Raw genomic sequence first — 16,593 nt, 5'->3', positions numbered from 1 at the left:
TGGATCAGACGACATAGTGTTAACTGTTGTAATTTCTTAGATTTTAATGGTTGTTTGTCATGTTGTTGTTGTATTTGTTATTGTTCTAGTACTTGTTCTTGTTTTAGTACTTGTTTTTGTTCCAGTATTTGTTTTTGTTTTAGTAATTGGTGTTGTAATGTTAGATGTTTGTGTTTGTTGTTCAAGTGTCATCTTCTATTTGGAATAAAAAGTAAACTTTAATTTAAAATGATTTTGGTACACAGATTTATGAAAGTGAAAACTAAGTTGTGGAACTAGATCCACGATATGGACATTTGTTCTTATTATGCCCTAGTTGTCTACATATGCTACACTTCCTCTGCATTTTCTCTGCAACGTCCATTTCAGTTCTAATGCGCCTGCTATTTGGGCGACCACTTTTATTCCGCCGCATCGATTCGTTGTGCCAAACAATTTCCCCGTCATACTCTGGCCAATACGCCTCCAATGCTACCACCGGAAAGGGATTGTCGTATACATTGAGCAATGTTGCAACTTTGTAGATTGGAGACACTAGCGATAATGCATCGAAGTGGCTGTGTGAACACGCTGCAATGACATGGGAACAAGGCATACGATACGCCTGAAATTGACCACAGTCGCACCAACGGTCTGGTATTAGGACCCTATACTCTTGTCTGGGCAGCCCTTGGTTGTGGTCAATTGTTTCCTTGACACTGAAAGTGTGGCCATGGCGGTCGAACTCCGTAACCCGATGGCTGCTGGCTTTGGCGGATTCCTGCCTCATAAACTTCATGCAGGCTTCACTATAAACCTGACTCGTCTGCAACACTTCATTCCAGCGCCTGCCCCTTGTTACGAACAACGTTGCCATCCGAAAATAGGTCGCACTCACCAATGCGGTTACCGGGAGGTTACGTATGCCCTTAAACACGCCGTTCATTGATTCCACAAGATTTGTTGTCATGTGGCCCCACCTCACCCCATCGTCGTACGATCTAGTCCACTTCGCTCTGTCGATATTATCAATCCACCTCCCTGCATCAGAATTTGCCAACACTATTTCCCGGCGATAGTATTGGAATCCAGGCTGGTTTAATGCGTACCCCGCGTTTATCAAATGTTGCTTCAAAAAGTTATCCTTGAACTCCCGCATAAAATTTTGTGCAATATGCCTGATGCAGTAGACATGGGTAGACGGGGGGTCATGCCAGCCATTTGCTGGATTATTGTATGCACTGTCTATTGAGGCGTGCCTGTCAGAAATAACGCAGATGCCAGCTTGTGGAGTCACGTGCGTTCGAAGATTCTTAAGGAAGAAACTCCAACCAGCTGCCGTTTCTCCTTCCACCAATGCAAAGGCTATTGGGAAAATATTTGAATTGCCATCTTGTGCGACCGCCATCAGTAACGATCCTTTGTATTTCCCATACAGCCAAGTTCCATCGACTTGAACAAGTGGTTTGCAGAATGTGAACCCGATGATGCATGGACGGAATGCCCAGAAAAGTCTATGGAAAATTCCATTACCTTCTAGACGAGTTCCGTCAGGGGATTGTGCAGGCAAGGTCTCCATTATAGTAACCGTCCCAGGTGAATACAATCGTAGTGCAGCCAGGTAGCGTGGTAGTTGTTTGTATGATTCCTCCCAGTTACCGTACACCAGTTCAATTGCCTTGGTTTTTGCTAACCAAGCCTTTCTGTATGACGGTGTATATTTGAAAACAGCCACACAATGGGAGATAATTGTTTTGACCTTCAGTGACGGGTCAGCCTCAACTAGAGGTAATATGGAATGGCAGATCATGTCATGGCTAAGTTTGCGATGATCCTGTGCCATGTTGGTGTTGACGCAAATGTGAGCTTGAGATATTGACCCTATCACCCACGCGTTATGCTTCTTCTTGTACGATGCCATCAACCTATATCCACACTCCGGATTTTTGCATTCAATAACGTATCTTTCCGGATTTGATTTGATAACATCGTAGTCAACACAATTTTTCAAGTGCCAGTTCTTTATTGCTAACAGACACTCTTCCTTGGTCCGAAATTGGTCACCCTTCTTTAAGTCCTCATCAGACCTCATATATGGGTTGTAGAACATATCTGATGAGGGCTCATCCTCGCCCAAGTTAAGTGTTGTGAAGTGCGCAGGAGGTGAGTAGCGTTGCGCTATAGGTATTTGAGGTTGGTCTTCGTCTTCAGAATGACGGTTCACCAAGTCATCAACCACGTCTTCAGCATCATCAACCACATCGTCTTCAACGTGGTGCTCAGCATCTTGTTCGTCATCAATCACAGGATCAATAACCTGTGATTGAATATTCTGAGTTGGTTGAGGTTGTTCCAACACAATGTACAACACTATGTAGTCGTAACCAGAGTACTCATGGTTACGAAGCATGTATTGTGTCTCCATGTCATTTTGAATCAATGACTTATAAAACTTGACAGAGTTGTTTTCTGAAAAAAAAGGTTGTTGATAAAAAATTTGGGACACGGGTTGTCTTAGTTTGGACTCAATCTTCCTTTTCAGATAAGAGAAGTCAGCTCCTCTATTTAGACAAAACCGAGTGCATTCGGTGTTTCTAAATAGGAAGCCAGACTTATCACATTCATAAGTCTCACCGTTGACGTGAGCTTTGACTTTGTATTGTGAAGAAGATGACATGTTTTGTGAAGACATTGTGAAGGTTTTGTGAAGGTTTTGTGAAGGTTTTGTGAAGGTTTTGTGAAGATATTTTCAAGGTTTTGTGAAGATTGCTGTGAAGATATTGTGAATACCTTTGCGAAAATGTGTGTGAATATTTATACTGCAAGAATCTTACTGAAGATTGCTGTGAAGATATGTGTGTGAAGATTGCTGTGAAGATATTGTGAATACCTCAGAGATTCCCTTGCATGCCTTACACGTGTCACACCCTTGAATGCAACACTCCCACCTAGTCTGTACTAATGCATTCCAACCTATCCACCTAGCCTGAACATAGTCTCAGAGATTCCCATGCATGCCTGTTCCCCATCAAGTCTTCACCACCAAGTCTCAGAGATTCCCTTGCATGCCTTACACGTGTCACACCCTTGAATGCAACACTCCCACCTAGTCTGTACTAATGCATTCCAACCTATCCACCTAGCCTGAACATAGTCTCAGAGATTCCCATGCATGCCTGTTCCCCATCAAGTCTTCACCACCAAGTCTCAGAGATTCCCACGCATGCCTTACATGTGTCACACCCTTGAATGCAACACTCCCACCTAGTCTGTACTAATGCATTCCAACCTATCCCATGCAGGTGTTTTGGACTTTTTCTACTTTTATAACACATATACGCCAATTAGTATGGCGTAACTAAATGAAGTATTCAATTTAAAGTTGTAATAAAACATAAAATAATTTAATTACAATATAATTATTTGTTTTTCTTTTTGAAAAATATTTGAAAGTGCACGCGTACACCACAATAATAAATATTTGAAAGTCAAATTTCAACCGTTAAATAAATTATTGGGGGATATCAAAGCTAAAATTGGATTCTACTATCTCTGTGACACTTAACTTCTCATCTGACCTGTACAGTGTGACACCTATTCTGCAAGATTCCCACGCATGCCTCACACTTGTCACATTTTTGCATCATCAGATTCCACCAAGTCTTCCCCAAGACAAGACAACTCCCACCTAGTCTGCACCTAAGCATGCCAACACTGCCACGTAGTCTGCACCTATTCTGCAAGATTCCCACGCATGCCTCACACTTGTCACGTTTCTGCGTCATCAGATTCCACCAAGTCTTCCCCAAGACAAGACAACTCCCACCTAGTCTGCACCTATGCATGCCAACACTGCCACGTAGTCTGCACCTATTCTGCAAGATTCCCACGCATGCCTCACACTTGTCACGTTTCTGCATCATCAGATTCCACCAAGTCTTCCCCAAGACAAGACAACTCCCACCTAGTCTGCACCTATGCATGCCAACACTGCCACGTAGTCTGCACCTATTCTGCAAGATTCCCACGCATGCCTCACACTTGTCACGTTTCTGCATCATCAGATTCCACCAATGCATGCCAACACTACCACGCATGCCTTACACTTGTCACATTTTTGCATATTCAGTTTACTTGAAAAAGAGTATAAATAGAGGGTCATTCTTGCAAGTTTTCATCTACCACTAACACTTTTATTCAGAGAACTCAGGCGAAACTTCTCATCCACCAAGCTTCTTCCTACATTGCAGTCATGTCGCTTCTTACCATGGGCCAAGAACACAGAGGAACTAGGGCAAACATTGCCTCATTCGTAAGTTTTTCTTGAACATTGCCTCTTTCGTATGTTTGTAGTTAGTTTTTTAAAAGTCCAATATAATAATTTTTTATATTGTTTGTTTTTAAAGGATCCCAAGAAATTTCGTCAACGTTCACACCCAATGCCTTATCCAGACCCATGGTGCGTACCTTACATAGAGCGTGCGGGTTTCGGTCATGTAATGCATGTCGTAAATGCCACCATTGATGCCAAATTCATTTTGGCTCTGTGTGAACGTTGGAGACCTGAGACACACACCTTTCACCTACCAACTGGTGAATGTACCGTCACATTAGAGGACGTGTACATGCTTTTAGGTCTTAGAATAGATGGTAAGCCTGTCACCGGAAATGTTCAACAGCCTAACCAAATATGTGTTGAAATGTTGGGGGTAGATCTGGTCGAGGGTGAGGGGTCTGCCAAAGCAAGGGGTCAGGGTATTAAATTATCTAGCCTACAATTGTACCACGACTCCATAACTTTGACTGAGGAATCCTCCGAACAAGAAAAAGTCATAAAAACCCGGGTTTACATTATGCTATTGTTTGGGAACTTGCTATTTCCCGAAGGGACGGGAAATAGCATAAATTTTATGTACTTGAGTTTGCTCGGGGACATTGATAGAATAAGCACATATAGTTGGGGTTCTGCAGTATTAGCATTCCTATATAGCTCTTTGTGTAAAAATGCACAAAATGAGCACTGTACATTTTCTGGATGTTCTTTTTTGCTTCAAACATGGGGGTGGTGGAGATTGCCGAGGCTAGCCCCAGAAAATCCTAATGACTACTCCTTCCCCTACGCAACTAGGTAAATTTATGATCTTATTTCATTTTGTATATTTATTCTATAAATATTTGTAACTAATATTATTTATCTTCTTTTGTTTAGGTTCATTACAACCGGACTGGATTACAGTCTTACCCCCAAAAATAAAATTATATTTTATCGTCAACTGTTGGATCGTCTCCGAGCACAGGATGTATTACCACTAAATCACTCAACTTCTAACTGATTTATTAATGTCATGCATTATCGATAAATAACATATTTACTTTTTTCTTTGCAGTTTATTTGGAGGCCATATTTGGGATTGGAACATCAACCAAACCCCGAAGATGCAGCTGTTTGGACAGCAAAAACGGCCATAATGCGGTTCACCACTGTGGAGATGCACCAAAGTGACCGTGTCAAGCTTCAATTCGGAATGCATCAAGACATCCCAGGCCCCCCAATGTCCATGGAACCTTGGCATCTAAAAAAAGTCAGCCACCAGTGGTATGCCCAAAATTGGAAGGAATTTGCTAAGGAGTTTCGAAAAATGTGGAAAGACCGTGCCCACTATGTTCTACAATTTCCGGTGGCGCCCAACGAAATGAAGCCGACAAGGGAATATGTGGAATGGTATAGAGCAAATACCAATCCAGAAATGATTGTGTCTGACCCGTTCTATTTGGACGATCCCCGGATGCAACAGCCATATTTCCAACAACAACAACCACCACAGTATTCCCAACAACAACAACCACCACCTTATTACCAACAACAACAACCACCACAACCATTTTACCAACAACAACCACCACCACCTTATTACCAACAACAACCACCACCACCATATTACCAACAACAACAACCACAACACATGTCCACCCCCCAACCAAATCAACAATACATACCACAAACTCAATCCCAATACCATGAAGACTACCAACAACAAACTCAACATTCCCACCACCATCAACAGTCCCAACACCTACCACAATATCAATCCCCCTACTTCCACCAATCCCAACAATTCCAACACGGCAATTTCCCAAGCTCTTCCAGTCCTCCACCTAGCCCCGACACGGGTATACAAGAGGACTACCAACAGGACTACTACACACCACAACAAACATTGCACTTTGGCCAACCCGATTCAACCCTAAACTACCAAAGACCACAATTCGAGGGCGCACCCAGCAGTAGTCAGTTTGTCCCACCGAGACAAAGCTTCGAGGGCGCAGAGGGGACCCGTCTTTCCTACAGCACTGAAGGGACTTCGACCGAACCACAACGGCAAGCGGCAAGGGGGCGCGTTAGGGCAAGGGGTGGTAATAGGGAAGCACCACCACCACGTGAACCGTCTAGGCGAGTAACTAGACCTCCCCCGTGCGGATCGTACAAGGGACCGCATCATATGTGATTAATCATATCTTTGTAATATTTGCCTTGTTTATTATTTAAATAAAAATATTTTCTGTTTATTATCTTTATATCTTTATCTTTATCTTTAAAAATATTGTCTATCATATCTTTATACATATATAAATTAATTTTTTTTCCAAAAATTTACAAATAATATTAATTACTTATAAATTATATTAATATATATATATATAAATTAATATATATATATAAATTAATATATATATATATATATATATAAATAAAAAAATTTAGACAAAATATATGTGTCAACATAAATTAATATACTTAATAAAAAACATAAATTTATAAATAAAAAAAAATTAAAAAAAAAAAAAAAACATTAAAAAAAACATTAAAAAAAAAAAAAAAAAAAATGGATTTGGGCATAGGCGCCACCCCTAGTGGCGACTTGCCCTCCCCATTAAGGGTAGGCGCCAACTAGGGTGGCGCCTAAGGGTAAAAAATGGCCAATTTTGGCCATTTGTGTAATTATTTTGAAAAATTGGATATTTTTGAAATTTTTTTGAAATTTTTGGATATTTAAAAAAAAAATTCTATTTAGTATTGTATTTTTTAATATATATTTTTACTAAACTACTACTTATTATTATTTCTTAAATTCTTTTAAGTTATTTTTTCATACTACTAAAAGAGATATTTTATAAAATAAATTTTATTTTTTATTTCCCTATAATATTCATTATATTTTTTAATTTATGTGAAATTATAAAAATAATATATAAATAAATAAGATATTAATTAATTACTATTAGAGTTAATTTTAAAATGACATAAAATGGTAACATATGCATGCATAAATTATATGTGTTAAGAAATTTAACATAATAATCTTAAGTTAAAATTATACAAAAATTTAACTTTTTTAAAACATTAAAAAATTGTTTAAATATATTATTTAATATGTAGCACAAATTAACATGAATAAAAAAAAGTTAGATTTAAATTTAAAATAGTCAACTTGCAACCTTTTTAATTTAAAAAGAAAAAAAACATAACCTTTTTAAATTGAAAAATTGCATACCTTGCGTGCAATTTTCAGCTATTAGATTCCGATCCAGAAGGAAACATATAAAATCTAAAAGCAACCTAAACCGTAAATTAAGCATGGGTTGAATTTTCGACAAACAATCAACGGTCGTATTATTATATTTATTTTTTGGTCAAGCTCTCTATCGGAACTAATCATGTTTAAAACATATTTTTGTTACACTCAATTTTTGTAAATTAATTATTCTAACATTTTATAATAAAAATATAATAAGACGTGCTATGACAATAAATAAAAATTAATTTAGTTGGTAAAATATGACCCATATTGGGCAAAAGTATATCTTCTTCTTTCAGTGTGTATATGAGATTTCTTTGATAGGTAGCACTATTTAAACTTAAGTTTTAAGGTTTGTCATCATTTTAGTGCACTCATGGAATATTAATCCTAATTATTTAAAATAGGGGTGTGCATGTTTAATCAAATTATGTGAATCAATCCTATTTTATAATTTTAGTTTATAAATCAAATCAGTGAAAACCAATTTAATAATTGGAAGTGGTTCAAAATCGTTTTAAAACCAATTTTAATATAAACCCATTTTTTAAGGATTTTTCACAAAATTCATTTATTTTTGTACTTTTAGAGAAAACAATTGTTTTTTTTAGTATGATTAATTGTGGTGTGATTTAATATAAATTGAATAATTTAAGTGAGTTAAGACAATTATTTTTTAATAAAATTATAAGATTTTGCTATGTTATATCAATAATTAAAAATATAATTTGATGAGATACACATTCATAATTGATTAATAATATAAAAATATTTTACATTATCATATTCTTTTTTCTTAGTTTTATATACATTTAAAAAGTAAATATATGTCTATTTTCATTGATAAATTAAATATCAATATTTTGTAAAAAAATTAATAAATTTAAATTTACTAAGTAACTTATATTAAAAATAAATAAATAGTAAAATATGTACTTATTTTTTATTTATAAATTTTTCTTTTATGGAGTTAAATTTAAATTTTAATAAAATAAATTTATAAATTTGTATGTTAGTCTCATGATGGTAATGTACGCTTGAAAAGATAAAGCATACAAATTTTTAAAAGAAATGGTAATTATACTGTTACAAGTCCACACATAAACTTAAAAATTCAGATTGTTTGAGTTGTTATCGGCTTTAAAAATTGGATACCCATATACTGCTTTAAAATAAAAAATGATAATGGTTCAGTTTTCTAAAAAAACAATTTGGATTATTTAAAATTGATTTACGGTTTTTATTAAATGTTTCTTATGCATCAGATTTTTTGCACACCCTTGATTTAAAGTTATTCATGTGGAACCCAGACTTCAACCCTAATGTACAACATCAAACTAGCATTCAAGTGTGGGTGCACATCATAAGAATGGCTCAAGAATATTGGAGTGTGAATACGCCCATATATTTGGATAACAACACAAGTATGTGCTTGTTTGATAGGAGTTTTGATCATTGTCCTAGAATATTGATTTATGTTGATCTTTCTAATTAGTTCTGAGACAAAATCTCGATGGAAATGAGTAGTAGTTCCTTTTATGTTGATATTGAATATGAAATTTTTTCTAACTTTTGTAATTTCTACAAGAATGTTGGTCATTTGATCATAAAGTGTACGAAAGCTAAAGTTTTTTGAGAAGAGTACAAGGACAATGGTGCGCGAGAAAGAAGTGTGACAATAATTCCAAAAAAGATTCTCTTAATGTTTATCCTTGTGTCGCATCTCGAAAAATACGATTCCTCGCGATGGTCGCGGAAAATATTTATGTTCGAACAGAGTCGCCACCGAACTTTATTTATCCCAATGAAGGGATAGGAAAATATCGATAGAACCTTTAGGAAATGGAATAATGGTCATCGCAACCATATTCGGGTTCGGGAGTGGATTACGTAAGGGGAAGGTATTAGCACCCCTTACGCCCGTTGTACTCAACATGAACCTTTTAGTTCTAATGTGTGTTTCGAGTGTTAATTTGTGTTTGTTTGTTTTCCTTAAGTTATAAAATTATTAAAAGAATAGAAATGGATGAGAACTTCGTAAGGGAAAGGGGAAGTTTTTTATTAGTGTGCTCGCGAAGATACAACAATCTCCTGCCTACGTATCCTTATGGTATAATAAGGAAATCAGAGCATTCGTAGTTTGGGGAACTACGGTTGGTGGGTGTTTTTTAGTGAACAACTGTTTTAAATCGCGTTCTAAAGGCTAAACGCTGGCTTGTATACTCTCGGCGGAGGCTTAAGCATTAGTTTGTTGTGCGCATTAGAAAGGATTAACAGTGTTCTTTCTGAAAAGAGTTTTGGTCACACGGGGGTGACAAGTTGACTCAATATGTTGGGTGTTTTGTTTGATTGGTTATGATCGCACGAGGGCGAGAAAAAATAGGTTTGATGTGTTGAGATATTTTTGGTTGGATGACGATTACTCGGATAATTGAGTAAGACAACTCGTATCCTAACAGTCGGGAAAGGGAATAGAAGACTCTAGACCACCCTCTTTTTCATCCTTAATTATAAAAAGGATCTGATAATAATTAAGGTGTTTTGAATGGATGACGATTACTCGGATAATCGAGTAAGACAACTCGTATCCTAATAACCGAGAAAGGGAATAGAAGACTCTAAACCACTCTCTGTTTCATCTGAGTATTTATGAAAATAAGGTTGTATATGATTGACGTATTTTAGTATGAACGACAAATACTCGAATGACTGGGTAAAACAACTCATATCCAAGCATTTGAGAAGAGGAATTGAAGACTCAAGACCATCTCTCTTTTCGTATAGTTTTATTTGAGAATGATTTGACTTACGGTATGAATTGGTGAAAAATGACAATTGTTCGACTAACCGAGTAAGAGAACTCGTATTCAAACAATTGAGGAGTGAAGTTGAAAACTCAAAGTCAACTTCCTTTTCATTTCTTATTATGAAAATAAGTTGATTTAATCTGGGTTTAGAAGTTTGTAAAGAAATGACAATTATTTGACTGACCGAGTAAGAGAAATCGTATTCAAACAATTGAGGAGAGAAATTGAAGACTCAAAGTCATCACCCATTTCATTTCTTATTATGAAAATAATCCGTTTTAATTATGTTTATGTTTAAGCGGATAAAAATGACAATTATTTGACTAACCAAGTAAGAGAACTCGTATTCAAACAATCGAGGAGAGGAGTTGAAAACTCAAAACCATCCCCTTTTTCACATTTTTATTTATTGTAAATATTAATTTTAAGTTGTCTTATTATTTAATTGATAATCTAGCAACCTAATTAACTAATTAAAAAAAAACAATTACTTGAATTCACTAATTAAAATTGATTATCAAAATTAATCAATAAAGAGAGGTTCCATCAATATAATCAAGTTAATTAAGTTTACTTGATAAAAAAAGTAATTAATCTTACTAATCAAGACAAATAAATTTAATTTGAAAATAACTTCTTAAGTTTTGAATTCCATTACAACTTAAAACTAAAAAAAACTGCATCTTTATAGGAATGTCATCAAGAACTAATGAATCCTACAATTGAGTTCATATTTAATCATACCACAAGACAGTATTTACAAACACTCATAAATTTAATTTGGAAATAACTTCTTAAATTTTGAATTCCATTACAACTTAAAACTAAAAAAAAACTGCATTTTTATAGGAATGTCATCAAGAACTAATGAATCCTACAATTGAGTTCATATTTAATCATACCCCAAGACAGTATTTACAAACACTCATAAATTTAATTTGGAAATAACTTCTTAAATTTTGAATTCCATTACAACTTAAAACTATAAAAAAAAAACTGCATTTTTATAGGAATGTCATCAAGAACTAATGAATCCTACAATTGAGTTCATATTTAATCATACCACAAGACAGTATTTACAAACACTCAACTCAATTTTAGACAAAATGATAATAGCCATTGGAATAGCTCAATTTGACCTTCATAGCTTAAGTGAAAAGCTAGTGTGTCCAAATACTACAACAAATATGTCATTATACTACAACAACTTAGTAGTCAATCTGTCCAAATGTTAAATCCAAACTTAATAACAAGGTTGTCCAAATACTGCATCAGAAATTAGCTTGAAATATAAACAAGGATGTATGCCAAACAAATTTTTCAAAAGTGAAAGGTCATGATACTTAGAACAATATTAACAAAATAAGCAATTTGCAATCCAAAGGAAACCGGAAAAAAGACACAAACGCAACCATGATATCAAAACAAACACTAACTATCTATAGACTCATGTCCATTCCAGGTTTCAATAATATCAAAAAAAGAAACTCATCTGAACTTTTAAACATGTAAGTTAATCTTAAACAAATCCAAAATATGTAAAAAGAGAATTAAATCCATAAGTTAAACACACTTTATGTTCAAGACATTTTTATTATTAACAAGCTCAGCACATCCCTCGCACAAACGAAATCAAAATGAAATAATTACCCATTATCGTAGTGTCGCGGTACTGCTTCGACGGCATCCGTACAAGCTTGCTTCACGAACTACCGACTCCTCCTCATACTTGAACCCGATTTGTGTTTAACTCAACGTTCTGCATCTAATTCCAACTATGAACCATCACAGAACTGGCATCTTCACGATGTTACGGCGGATGCGGCGTGAGTTTGAAGGTATGGTGCGAAAGAATCCGACAGTGGGTGTTGAAGGGTTTGTGTTCGCGGCGGTAGCGGTGGTTATGGTTAAATTGTGGTGGCTGAAACGGTGAAGATTTGGCGAAGGTTGTATGGTAGGGATGGAGATTTTGGACGGCGAACGGTTTGTGTTTGTTGTTGTGGCTGTTCACGGTGGATGGTTCAGCGGCGACACCACAGAGGTCATGTGTGGTTTAAAGGAGGATGATGGTTGTGCGTTGGGGTTGTTACAAAGTGTGGTTTTGTGTGGAAGAGGAGATGGAGGCGGATGTGTGAGGTGTAGAGGTTCCGGCGGCTGTAGCGGTTTGGATTAGGTGTAGGAGCTAGAGGGAGATCGATTGTTGGCGTATGAAGGCGATGGCTATTTGGTGGCCACAGAGAGAAGAAGGAAAATGACCGATGAACATGGGAGTGGATCCTGAAAAACAAAGAAGAAGATCCAGTTTTCTTTTTCCTTTTTTAATGAGCTGAGAGATAGCAGTATTTTTAGTGGGTAAGAGAGATTAGAGAAGTCCTTCTCTTTATTTCTTTTTCTTTCCCTGCTTACTCATGTTACCGTTGGTGAGGATAGAGGAGAGAGGAAAGGTGAGAGCACGTGAGTGGGTGAGGAGACGGATGCGTGTGAGGTAGGTGGCGTGTAGAGTGAGAGAGAAAAGACAGAGTGGGCAGTCTGAATGCCAACGGTAAAAAAAAGAATACAATGCTAATTTCATTTTATTTTTTTAAAACAATTACCATTATTTAAAATTTCCTATTAAAAAATTTTAATAAGTATTTTTTTGAATAAATTTTAATTACTTTAGTTGAATAATTAACCTAAAAAAATGATCGATTATAAATAAAAGTCGGATATAAATTTGCTCGGAAAATTAAATCGGACACACCAAAATGATCAACATAAAATATACTTATTGAAAAAATACAGTGTTTCTTTAAATTTTGAAATAAAATTGCACCGGTTAAAAGGCTCAGGCAGGTCCAAACGCAACCGAAACAGCCGCTCAAAATACAATGAGCACACCAGGTTAAACTACGTGAACCGTAGATTAATAATACTGGCATCTTCCATTTTAATTTTGAAACTTTTTATCCGCTGATTTTGTCCGTACTTGAGGAAATGATTCAACCGATTTGTCTGTATTTTCAATAAATTTATTCTGACTAATATTTTAGTTATTATTCATGATGGAATGCATGTCATGATGTGCATATGATGCAAATTAAATATGAAATCGATTTTACAAAAATTTAAATATGTCCGGATAAAATTGGGGTATGACACCTTGCACCAATGATGCTAACATCTCCAATGAGGATGATAGTCCATCTCATGTTAATAATGAGAGCAATTCATAAATTCATAACTTACTGTCCATGGTTATGATGATGATATATCAACCAACAATGATAAAGATGATGCTAACTACATGAATTTTGAGTTGTGGATAATAAGCAACACGAGAAAGAACATATTGATGAGGAAAGTATGTTGTCTTCTGGCAATAATGCTAATATACCTAATGTGGTTTAAAATGATATGAATGTTTCTAAAAATGGTAATCGGGGGAATATGGTCGATGTGAAGAAAAACCCTAATCGTGAGAAGAAGGAGGATTACACGCTTGTTCTCTCTAAGAAAGATATAAGGTAGAAAGTTATAAAGAGGAAACTACAGAACCCTACATATGGAAGGTTATAGTTACATGTTCAAATGAGGTGTATGTTTTGGGAAATGAGGTGTATGTTTTGGGAAATTAGGGGGATCTACAACCTCTCTTCTAAATTGGCGCTTAAAAGACTTTGTCATCATCACAAGCTTAATATTTTTGTTATTTTTTAGTCTTAAGTGAATTTTATTTGCTTTTATAAAAAGTTACTTAAGAGTCTTCACTTGAGGATTTTTTCTATTGATAGCAGGCCTTCGACGAAGCCTGATTTTTGGTGTCTTTATGATGATCTTATTGATCATGTTGTTGTCTAAACCTCTAACTAACATGTTACTTTTTAGGTTACTCATAATAATTTATATTATAGAACTAATGTTACTTATGTAGTTAGTAATTATATTAACACAAGAAAGAACTGGAAAAACTTAAGCGATGAAATTCACATGAAAACTATTCCATGGTGTTGCATAGGAGAATTCAATACTATTCATGGTTCTAATGAATATAGCGGTTAATCGTTCTTCCTCTCAGATTTCTTCAGATGGTTTTCAAGCTTGAAGTAAAGTCAGCCATCTCATTCGCTTACAAATTAGCAAATTAGAGGTTCTTTCTTCACTCGGTCCAATAAAAGAAGCGGCAACACTTTATTAAAAAAAATTGATATATCCATTTGCAATAATCATTAGATTGACAATTGGACTTTCATCACTTGTTGCATCCTTATTAAATGTAGCTATGGTCATTTTTCTATTATGCTTGATTATAAATATAATATATTAGGCATTGTGTTTCCTTTATATTTACAAATATGTGGTCCACTCACCCTTATTGTGTTAAGGTCACACAAGACAGTATGGATAACCAATATTATGGTTATCTTATTCTATTTTATCTCAAAACACTAAGAGACTCAAAATCTTTCTTAGAGGACGGAACAAAAATGTCTTGTGATGTCCATGTTAATGTTAAGATAATAACCCATGTGTTTGATGACATACATGAAAATTGATGTTCGTGACTACAATGATGTTTTGATTGAGCATGAGAAAAATGCCATGATTGCTTATGACTAAGGTATGAAGGTTGAAGAGATATTTTGGCATGAAAATTCTAGAATAAAATGACATGCAAAAAGGGATAAGAACATAATATTTTTCAAAAGTTGCTAAAATTAGGCATACCACTAAGACCATATCTTCTTTTAATATTTGTTATCGAAGTCTTACCTCTGGATTTAAACTATCAACGTAAGAAGAAGTTTTTCTCAGATTTGAAACATTACTATTAGGAAGAGCCTCTACTTTTTAAGAGAGGCACCGACGTAATCTTCCGGAGGTGTATCCCTGAAGAGGAGACTAAAAGTTTCATGACTCATTGTCATGCCTCCACCTATGGTGGACATGCTAGCACCGACAAAACTGTGTCGAAAATTCGGCAGGTCGACATTTATTGGCCCAATATGTTCAAAGATGTCCATGCCTTTATAATGAAATGTGACCAGTGCCAGCATACAGAGAACGTCACAAGAAGGAATGAAATGCCTCTGAACAACATTCTTGAGGTTAAACTTTTTGATGTCTGGGGGTTGCTTTTATGGGACTATTTCCCTCCTCTTTGGGGAATCAGTATATACTCATGGAAGTTGACTATGTATCAAAATGGATCAAGGATATTGCCTCTCCAACAAATGATGTGTGAGTTATGATAAAAATGTTCAAAAAAATTCTCGAGGTTTGGGGTCTCTAGTCTAGTGATAAGCGACGGGGGATCACATTTCATTGCTAGAAAGTTTGAGAATTTTCTTAAGAAGTATGGGGTTCAGAATAGGCTTGTTACACCCTACCATCCCCAAACTAGTGGTCAAGTTGCGGTCTCTAATAGAGAGATAAAAACTATTTTTGAGAAAACTGTATCCCTCTCTAGGAAAGACCGGTCCTCTAAACTCGATAATGCACTTTAGGCATACCAGTCTGCTTATAAGACTCACATTGGCATGACCCCTTTCAGACTTATTTATGGGAAATCATGTCACTTTCATGTAAAGTTAGAACATAAGGCTTATTGGGTCATTAAGACCCTTAACTTAGACTATTAGGCATCAAGAGAGAAGCGGAAGTTGCAGTTAAGTGAGTTGGAAGATATACAACTTGATATGTATGAGAATGCAAAGCTCTACAAAGAGAGGACATACAGGTGACTGTAACACCTCAAAATTTTCCCTCCTCTCTTGGGACTAGCATATCAGATTGCATATCACGTGGTTATATTGTGCAAGTCATCCTCACAAGTCTTGAGCAGAAGATGAAGAGGTTATGTGCAAGCTAGGGTTTCAGTGGATTGGATCATTAATCATCTGAGGGTGGTGATTCAAGTTAGGGTTTTGATTCTCAAGGAGATTGGTATTTATCTTGGTTGGAATTATTCATCATCATCATCATGGTTTGTCATCATCAAGTGTTGGAGCAGACACCTTGAGATTAGGGTTTTGACCACTGGTCAACCTTAATCAGTTGCATTGGGCCAATCAGGGCATAGCAAGGAGATGGGGTCTACAATGGATATGAGGATCATTTCATGATTGTATTGAGCTTATGGAGGCTAGGGTTTCATCCTTGAGCCATTTCATCAGAGGATTGGGGCTCAGATTGATCAGTGCATTGCCAAATTCATCTATCAGTTAAAAAGTCAATTGTGGTCAACTGTG

The 16,593-nt window shown here is 35.8% G+C and overlaps 1 protein-coding gene across 1 annotated transcript; it reads left to right on the top strand.

Moving 5' to 3' along the window:
- The first annotated feature begins 4,018 nt into the window (after nt 1-4,018).
- Nucleotides 4,019-6,549, top strand: LOC127083483 (serine/threonine-protein phosphatase 7 long form homolog). Its single transcript, XM_051023799.1, has 3 exons — nt 4,019-5,107; nt 5,189-5,279; nt 5,367-6,549. Exons 1-3 carry the CDS (start codon nt 4,323-4,325, stop codon nt 6,483-6,485), a joined length of 1,995 nt encoding a protein of 664 aa, XP_050879756.1. The 5' UTR covers nt 4,019-4,322; the 3' UTR covers nt 6,486-6,549.
- The last annotated feature ends 10,044 nt before the right edge of the window (nt 6,550-16,593 follow it).

This window comes from Lathyrus oleraceus, chromosome 5 (assembly GCF_024323335.1).
Source record: "Lathyrus oleraceus cultivar Zhongwan6 chromosome 5, CAAS_Psat_ZW6_1.0, whole genome shotgun sequence".
Lineage (NCBI taxonomy): Eukaryota > Viridiplantae > Streptophyta > Magnoliopsida > Fabales > Fabaceae > Lathyrus > Lathyrus oleraceus.
The sequence above is the reverse complement of the archived record's forward strand: the minus strand, read 5'-3'. Positions and strand labels throughout refer to the sequence as shown.

Excerpts from the sequence above, each read along its gene's own strand:
- LOC127083483 (XM_051023799.1), top strand. The coding sequence starts at position 4,323 with ATGTTTGTAGTTAGTTTTTTAAAAGTCCAATATAATAATTTTTTATAT. Across the intron at positions 5,108-5,188 it reads TCCTTCCCCTACGCAACTAG|GTTCATTACAACCGGACTGG; the intron begins GTAAATTTATGA and ends TCTTTTGTTTAG. Across the intron at positions 5,280-5,366 it reads ATCGTCTCCGAGCACAGGAT|TTTATTTGGAGGCCATATTT; the intron begins GTATTACCACTA and ends TTTTCTTTGCAG.